The following is a 9,712-nucleotide window of genomic DNA, read 5'->3' as shown; positions in this document are numbered from 1 at the left end:
CGATGCATTACATTGTCCTGCATCACTGGTCAAAGCCGGCGTTTAATCCCGTTGGGGATGGAAACTCTCGGTCACGGTGTCACCAACGGTACGACACAGTGGTTAAGGTGAGAAAAAGCGACCCGGCGCTTCAAGTGGGGGCTTTACACAACGTCGTGTCGTGATGGTTGTGGCGGTTGTGCTAATTAGGCCCCAAACCACATTACTGAGAGACGAACGTTCGATTGTGAAATCATTCAGATCGATAGTGGGGGACCGTCTCTAAACATGGTCATGCTTTCCGATATGGTTTGGTTCATCGGAAAGGACATTGTTCGCAATCGGTTCCGTGCGGAAAAGGATTATCTTGTAGGATAAGACAAGCTAATAGCCCGTAGGTAGTACGGTCATGTTAGCCGTATTTGAAGGAATACACCGTAAAGAGCTGTTTAAATAGAAGCTTCTTTTTAACCGGTCGTGCAAATAGTCGTCCAGTAAGGGGTTGTTCTTGAAGCTTGATTGACATTAAACCCCGCAAGGGATATTGGTTTATTTACTTGACAGCTTTGCTGACTTAAGCGACTTGACAGTTAATCTGCAATCTTTGATCTTACATCGTTGCATACCTTTAGGCGTCAACATACGGAAATGCGATCTATTTACAATGAAATAATTTATTATGTATAATTCAATTTAACACATCGTACAACATCCTTAAAACTTAACTTGCTAATAACATTCAACAATTAAAAAAAAATTAAATACCAATATTTGAAAGTGTATCACAGCGGATAAAAGAAAGGGACACGTCCGGTTTTTGCCATTTTCCATTCTCATCTTTTCTAATGTTTATTTACCAGTAATTTTCACCATCATTAAGCCGCCCCACATTTGCCAACCCGAACCGAACACCGATGTGGAACATTTGTGGTAAAAAGCCGCGACAACGATCGACAATCACGTCAGCAAATGGGTCAAAAAAGGAGGGAAGGGAGTGTATCCGATTCTAATTTCTTAAACGTTCTTACCCAGGAACAACGCCACCACTTTTGCCCACTTTTTCTGGTTGTGGTGTTTATGTGTGTGAGTGCTTTCAGTAAGAAGCAAAACAAAACCCCCCCTTTACCGTTACCCCCAAAAGCTTATCACAATTGGGCACACTAATGGTGCAAATGGCGGTGGCAAATGGCGGTGGCAAATGGTACTTCTTATGCGAACCCGGTTACCATCTCGTGGTTCTGCACGCCAAGGGTAAGTGGTTTGTTTTTCGGTGCAAAAAAAAGTACCCTAATATACGCCCCCTGTTTTGCAGTTCCTTTTTGGGGTGCCGGCTTTGGTCTCGATTGTTGGCAAATTTACCTCGTCCCATTATCCGACTCGATCAACATCATGCATTAGCACAATGTCTTTTGGGGGGTTTTTGTTTGTGTTTTCTTATTTGTTTTTCTCTCTTTTTTTTCCTCTCGTTTTTGTAAAAATAACTTCCTGTATCTTTATTTTCTAAAAGCAAAAATTGTCTACCAGGATTATATGGAGCATACAGCACAAGTCACCACACGAACAAAACAGCAAACGGTACACGACCGGATGCACTCAGCGTGTGTGTGTGTGTGTGGCCTGATTTTCTGTTTCGCTCAGGAAATGGGAATTATTTGTGAAGCATTTCACGGCAAACTTGCAGACTTGTGCGCGACCGGATAATAATGCTGTAATCGAAATCCGGTCAAGTACACGGATGCCTTCGAGCGCTAAGCAATTGCCTTTCGCCCAAGTGCCACTTGAGCATGCGAGTGTATCATCGTACGGGGCTGGTTCTAGATTTACATTCAACCGTCGAATGGAAGTTTCTTTATATTCGATTTTGACTTCCCACGACTCTAGTGCGAGCTGCATCGATACTGGTTCCGGGTACTCATCGGTTTGCCATTCTTATCGGGTGTCACTCGGGGTGAGAGAGGACAACAACAAAAAAAGAATCTTGCACGATGTGCACTGAAGAAAATTGCTTTACCTTTTCCGTGTTTTGCCCGGGAACGGATGCAGTAATTTCCGTCGCGTGACATGTTTCCCATACGGATCTACCGGAATGTAGAATTTGCTTTTAGTCTTAGACAGGATGTGCAGAGTTCTTGGTAAGTGCACTAGAGAGCAGCGTTTTAGCCTTTTCGTCCGGTACTGGTTGGATGGCAGAAGTCCCAGGAAATGAGGAAGGATTTATTGCATTAAGCTCGTTGGCATGTCGGCAACAAATATGTACACGCTTGTTCACATGGTCGCTATTCTTCCAACTGATGAAGCACACAAAACGGGATTAAAACGAGGATCCGTCGAGTCTGACATCCCAAGAGCATTGTCACTTTAAACAAAGCATTTTGTATTTCTGTTCTTATATCTTACAGAATCGAATTCCCCATAGTATCAAGAACACATTAACAACAAAATGGATTAAAAATAACATTTATGCACCTTTCAGTGCTGATGGTCCATTTAATTGAAGGAGAGCACTCGACACGTGCCATGTATTTGAGGTTAAACGCTAATCATATTACTGATGGAATGCTAATGAAGAGCATTTAATTATTTTATACGCATCGCTGGAATCAAGCACATAAATAGAAATCTCCTGATAATTGTCCTGGCAATTCCAGCATATTGAACCATTATTTTATATCCTGAATTCAAGTTGCACTTAACACCGAAAGAGAATACTTTAAGCTGAGAAAAAAAAAACAGTTTAAAGTTGTTATTTTTCCATTCTAAAGCAATCTTTTTTTTTCAACTTAAACATTGCCTCTTAACATCCCATGGAGAGCACCATTCACAGGAAAGCTGGCGTTAGCTTGAAACTAAACACGCCAAAAGGGAATTTTAGTTTAACCTTAAAATGACTCCCATAGCTTAGAAGTTTAAAGCCTTCCTGAAAGCTAGGGAACCGAAAGGGCACACGGTAATCCACAATCGTGCCACTTCATCGAGCAAAGCACCATGTAATCCTGGCAAAATGGAGAAGTGAAATCCGTTTGCTTAAAAAGAAAAAAAAGAAAATGAAAACACACCCAAGAAAAGCCAACCTACCGAACACAAACGGACAGATGGCCGGGTGTTCGTTCGTGTCCCGAAACTAAGGATAGTTTACATATTTTCGTTTCGTGATTTGCATAATTGAATTTCTGAAGGTTTAAAGCAAAAGATCAAGCCCCTAGTATCTTGGGAATTGGGTTGCCGGACGTGGCCAGTAGGGGGAAAACAGGTTGTTTAACCTTTCGCAGGCGGGTGGTACGGTTTGACAATTTGATGATTTGGATGTGGATATCGAAAAATAACGACGATAAGCCGAGCCATTGAGCCACGTGCGGCCAAAGGGGAAAAAAGAAAAGCGAACCACAAAATGGAACCGTCCGATCGATGGTGGACGAATTCGTCACTGTTATTTTTACGACGAGCAGATCGAATTCGTCCCCAAAAAAGCGGAAAACCTTTTCGGGCGCTTTTGATTATACTTGTTCGAGTCGCACAGGTCAAGTGTGTATTTGCTTTGCAGGCACTCCCGGCCAAGTGGACCCGGCAAACCTCGCACATCTCAACTTTGGTGTACCGCTTCCACTCCGGAAGTACATTAATCGAAACCTCAAACACATTGACAGTGAGGGAATAGAAATGACAGTTCCCGGCACAACATAAAACGAATGCGGACAAAAAATCTGGAGCCGTGTTCCGGTGGTTGGTTTGGTTGGAGCTTTGATGGCCAATAGATGATTACGACTATAAAGAAACGGAGAAATGAAATCTCCTCCAGGGAAAACCGTAGCGTAAAATCCAAGTTCAAGACCACCAAGGGACCGTCCGCTTGAAGTGGAACGCTTGGAACAACGCCATCAACAGTACGGCCGTACGGCCTCGGCCGCAAATATAAGTCGACGGCCATAAAGCAAATAAAGAAACAACGAAACGAATCAACCAAGCCGAAAAAACAAACCTCATCTCATCATACGGATGGTCAATTCGAAGTGGACCATTTTGGCGTGGCGGTTGGTTTTTGTAGTGTTTTCTTCCTCAGATGTCATTGACTTTTTGGTTACCGTTGGAAGAAAAGGAACAGGCGAAGGAAGTGTGTCCTCATCCGGATGTTGGATCCGACCAATCGAATCATCCTCACGTAGTCGATACATTTCGTTTTCTGTATTGTTTACCACTTCTCGCTCGGAACGACAACGAAATATCATAAAGGAAGGATCCGATTGTATCAAATTCCAGCAAATATCTTCTTGGCGCTATTTCGATGGGTGATGAATTTGTACGAAGTTATAGAAGAAAAAAAAAATGCCGAAAGTAATAGCTCCCTCGTCTATTGCCGGCATTTGGAAAATGATAGGTCTATTATCTTTTTTCTGCCTGTCACGCCCAGCCAAAAATGGTGTTAAAGGTCACACACTTAGTGAAAGTGGGTATTGAAGTTTGCATTGAAGATCAAACTAGCTGAGAATTGCGGATATTTATCGTGGCGGGTAGTAAAAGCTTAATCTGATTTTTGGTAGTCTACAACATTCAAACAATTGTTCTCTCTTTAGTCTATTTTTTGCACCACAATCTGGGGGCTTTTTGAGTTTTTGTTCCGTTTTCCCCTCTGGGTCGTTTAAAACCCTCTTCTCTTATGGCATGCAAAATTGTTCACTGATGATGTTTGTTTCATGATGAAACAGCGTTGTATGCATTTTAAAGGTTGTTCTAGTGGAGATATTTATCTACCATAAAGTTATGATTTAGAATAGTAGCTGGAACTATTACAGTTCTCTGTGTATATGAATATAAAAAAGCATACATTTTGTTTTTTTGTTCCATTCGGCAGAACTTCATCCTCATTCCTAATATATGCATGCATTCGTTTTGACAAAGTGTTCGCTCAAATATAACAGTTTATAAATAAACGCATAACAAACTAAATACCAGACGCTTCAAGTCAACAAACTAGCTAGGCGTTTTCTAGTTTTCGATGTCACAGTATTTTTGGGTTTTGCTTCATTTGCTATAATATGAGACGCTTGTAAGAATATCGAAACGTCATATTACTAATTAAACTTTTGCTTGAAGAATTTGAGTATGATCGCTCATTATGTACAATAAGACCAGGGGAAAATTAAGTTATTAGTACACTATTTGTAAATATGAGTAAATTGACTTTCAAATTGCATACTTTCGGGCGTTTTTTTAGAGATTTTATATTAAACGCCTAAAGGTATGCAATCCACTCAGAAACTGCTGCAATTTAAGATTTGACAGGCTGTTGATCAGTGTACTAAGTATTACCGACTTCTTACAAAGATTTACTTAGCAATATGACGCTTCCCACTATCGCAATAATACTTTCTATGTATGGTTGAATGTTTCCTACAAATCGACTGCTAAGCATTAACAGGAGATGCAACATTGATGGAGCTGGTTAAGGAGCTACGGTATGACAATAGCACGTTCACTACTATTTACAGACGCTACTTGAAGTGACCCGCTGGGGTTACGAGGGGATCTGTATCTAGTCTATCGTTTCCCCCAAAAAATTCTTTCTACATTCTCTCCGGCAAAGTTGATCACTTCAATCGTCTTGAAAGCTGCTTTACCACAAGTATTGAAACATTTCTACAGTTTTGTCAAGAGCCTCTATCGGCCCAAATGTACAGCGGCAATAGCAAGTAAAAACAAAGCAAGCAGCAGCAATCAAACGCAGGTTGAAGGTTAAAGGACACTGTAGCGTGAATGGTCTTGTAGTGTTTAGACATTTGATTGGTGTTTTTTTTGGTTGTAACGCTACACAGGGCTGCGTACTGCTACGGCAAGGATCACGGGTTAGCCGTTCTATACAGGGATATGAGCACATGTACAATGTGTTTGGATGTTAACGAGGGAGCGAAAAGCAATGGGATCTCGCATATAAACAAATGTGAAACGGCAATACATTACAGGAATTCTTCCTCGTGCGGTGGCGACGGTCCGGACACCGAGAGTGTCGGCAGGTTGGACAGCTTCGGTGTCGGCTTGACGATCCCTGCTGTAGCGACGCTGGCAGCGGTGACTGCAGTAGCGGACGCTACCGTTTTGCTGCCGATCGCGATCGGTACACCAACCGTGACGAGTGTTGCCGTGGTACCGGCTACCACCGGTACGGCACCGGGCGTAACGGTGGGTAACGGTACGGGGACTGGTACCGTTACCGCCGCCGGTTCCTTGTGGCATTCTACCAGCTCGATGGAATCCTGCCGCAGCGATTTTTTCCGCCTCGTATTACTGGCCGAATGTGCGGACGTCCCGTTGCCCGTCGTACTGTCCTCCGTTTCCCACTCCGGATACTCGGAGAAGCGTCGCTGTGAAGATGCAAACAGACACGCCGTTAGTGGGATTGAAAAGTCAACCTCGGCGGGTGGGGGGAGAGAACTCGAACAAGGGGAGCAAACAATGGTATGTTAACAAAGGGAAAAAGGGGGGTATTTATTTATGTGAAAACCACCGATAGTGGCGTTGACGGTACCGGGCTCCACTCGAACACTGTATGCTGCGAAACGGGAGAGAGTGTGTGAGTGTGCCATACACTTTTGTACACCCCGAGATAGTGTCGATTGTGATTGGGGTTTTATTTTATTTTGCGGGAAACAGGAGAAACATCTAGTAACACTCAAAAACACAGAAACACACACACACACACACATGAAAAGGGAAAACACTCAGAGGATCAATTCTACTGCGGGGTGAAACATAGCGACAAATGGGGGTGTGGAAGAATTTCCGTGAAATAACACTACGACTGTGAACCTTTTGTGATGGATCTCTTATCGTTTCGGGAGGGTGACGAATCGCACTTTTCCACACTAGTGGAAATCGCTGGCACATATTGGAAGCGGTTGGTAAAACCCGTGCAAATAGTTTTTCCCCGCCTGTGGTAACGCTCTAAATGGACTCCCGTTTTTTTGTTGGTAATGGTTGCGAAGCGATGCTGTGGGAACTAGAGAAGTGCTTCATATATTTACCCGAGCGAGTTCTCTACTAATGGGAGGCTTCATTGTTCAGCATGTGATGAGACTTTTGGGAACTTTAACCACAGAGAGCTGTATCATACATTAGCATCGTTTTCCGTTGAGAGGGAACCAAAAGAAAATTTGGTTGAAAATCATTCTTACAGTAATAATGCAAAACTAAAGTAAATTTAAAATACAAACCAAATGTAACCATAAGCTAATATGAATGTACATAGCGGCAAATTAACTGATTTGCACAATATATTGCACAAATATTGCACAATATTTGCATATAATCCTATTGCATATCGCCTAAAGGCCTTTTTTATTTTTTATTTTTATTTTTTTTCAATTAGTACGGCAAGGCCGTATGACTTGTTCGCTCAAAGGCCTAAAGGTTGGCCATTTTCGAATAATGTAAATGATCTCTCTCTAATTTATTTCTTATACTAAAGCCGTATTTGTCAGTAATTGTTTTTCTGAATTATATCTCAGCTTTTGATTCAATAAATTTAAAATAAAAATGTTTTTATTGACCATTTATCATAAGATTTTCATGTCTCATGACAAACGCTTATGGAGATGAATGAAAGCATTAACAGTTTTTACAATGAGTATAATTCAAATAATACATTTTTAACAATTTACTTAAATACAATAAATTTAGAAAAATTACACTTAAAGTTTGACATTTAACATTTCGAATGGGAAAAGTAATTTTAACACATTCGTGCAATTAAACGAATTAAACGTTGAACAAGGAAGGAATGAGTGCAACGTGTTACTGTAGTGTGTGTGTTTTTATGTGAGTGGAAAATGGCTTTGGATGTTCAATTTGTGCACATGGGTGCGCTTGGGACATCAAGTGACTTAATAGAGTGTACAGTGAAAACAACCCACAATTTAATGAACACTTACTGAGACGCGAAAGCACACAATATAGAATTGTGAAAAAAATATAAAACATTAAAACAACAAACGTGAAAGCATGAACACATGTGCATAAACACGTGTGATCCGTTGCGTGACATTTAGTATCCGCCATTTACAACGTTTAGTAGTAAAAACAACTGCTCGAAAATAAACGTCAAAAACACACGCACACACACGCACACACAGAAAACACAAAACAAACAAATCAACGCACACACACACATCGGAACATCGGTAGTTGAAGAATTGGGGGGGTTGGCGGGTGAATGGATAACAACAACCAGGGTGGTAACAACACTTAGCAACTCACCTGTCGCTCGGAGGCCGACACGTTCTCGGCACTCTTGGCCTTTCGACAGAGGACACTCTGGGAGCCGTACCGTCGGATGAACTCGATCGAATCGAACCCTTTGCCCTCGGACGATACGAAGATGGCCGAGTTGATACGGGCCCGTGTGCAACGTTCCGAGATCACCGAGGAAGGCTCCTCCGGCCACGGATGGTAAGGCTGCCGAGCGCGTGCCCCCCAAAAAAGAACGTGAACGGGATGACAGATGGTGGTGGTGGTGGTAAAGGTGATGACAGTGGTTGGTGGGTCATTGGTGGTAATTGGTGATAATGGTGAGCAAAAAACACGAGAGAAGGTGGGGGGCACCCAGATTCGATGATGACCCACACGGTCGGCCAATCATCCCAATCCCAATGCAATTGTGTGTGGTGGTTTAAGATCGAACGTTGTATGGAGACCATTTTGAAGGGAGAGAATCGATCAGAAACGGAATTAGTTTTTTTTTTGTGGTGACTTAACACTAACGGAATGAATGAGATTTTCTATTTTTTGGTTTTTTGTTTTCCGGATGATAGAAGGTAAGAAGTATACAGCTGGATAGATATTACAGCAGAATAATTCTCTGTGAGTATTTGTGTGTGGTTTAGTGTAACTAAATAGTGAGTAAGAGAGATAGAGAGACGGACAAAAACAGACAAACAGAGCAGAAGAGGAAGAAAAGCCAGAGACATAGGGAAAAAGAGAGAGAAAGAGAGAGAGAGAGGTAGAGAAAAAACAGAGTGAGAGCGAAAGAGTGAATCACAGCAAAGCATTAAAGGGTGAGATGAGCCAAAACAATTGAGCGAATGTGTCAAATTGTAATTGGTAAGGATAAAGCCATTACAGTCAGGATATCTTGTCACTAAGTGACACGACCAGTAAGTCATCACCAGGAAAGCTGTTTCTATAGGGGTCAACAAACATGTGGCAAAGCAAAAACAAAAAAACCGAATAAGCCAAAAAGTGATCCGCATTGAAACTGAAGAACGAAAGTGAGACATTTTACTTATTTTCAAAGGTGGCGGAAAATTATGGACTGTGAGGTAAAAAAAAAACAAAACAAAAGAAAAAGGAAACAATTAGGCTGCTACAACTTCAGGTTCAGGTTGTACGTGTTCAATCATAATGAAGCAACTATAAAAAGGAATCGATAGTAGACGATCAAGGAGGAAACAAGCCATACACGATCATCATCATATTGGTGGACGAGGAAGAAAGCAAAGGTTGTGATTTTTTTTTATATTTTCTTAAAGAAAGCTTGGTTCAAGCTGCTACATGATTGGAAGGTGGAAAGAATAGGTTCAAAAACTACGGCTAGACCGTCAAGCAAGAATGTAGTCATTCTCAAGCCGCATCGCGTCTGAACGTAAGACAATGTTCAAGGGCATCGAGTGAAAAGCGCTTGTCTTTTCTGCCGACAGCAGCAGCAGTCACAATAGAGCACACAAACGAGTCGAAAAGTTTGCCGTTC

The 9,712-nt window shown here is 41.8% G+C and overlaps 1 protein-coding gene across 8 annotated transcripts in view; it reads right to left on the bottom strand.

Annotated features, from left to right (window-relative positions):
• Positions 1–9,712, bottom strand: part of LOC125772142 (uncharacterized) — a 103,756-nt gene that overhangs the window by 7,810 nt on the left and 86,234 nt on the right. For 7 of the 8 annotated variants that reach the window (XM_049443571.1, XM_049443567.1, XM_049443566.1 and 4 more), the window contains 2 exons: positions 8,224–8,421; positions 5,932–6,332 (listed from right to left, as the gene is read on the bottom strand). In XM_049443571.1, coding sequence (XP_049299528.1) covers positions 5,932–6,332; positions 8,224–8,421 — 599 coding nt within the window. The remainder of the gene's footprint in view (positions 1–5,931; positions 6,333–8,223; positions 8,422–9,712) is intronic. The other variant, XM_049443573.1, reaches the window with a different exon arrangement.

Source organism: Anopheles funestus, chromosome 3RL (assembly GCF_943734845.2).
Source record: "Anopheles funestus chromosome 3RL, idAnoFuneDA-416_04, whole genome shotgun sequence".
Taxonomy (NCBI): domain Eukaryota; kingdom Metazoa; phylum Arthropoda; class Insecta; order Diptera; family Culicidae; genus Anopheles; species Anopheles funestus.
The sequence above is the reverse complement of the archived record's forward strand: the minus strand, read 5'-3'. Positions and strand labels throughout refer to the sequence as shown.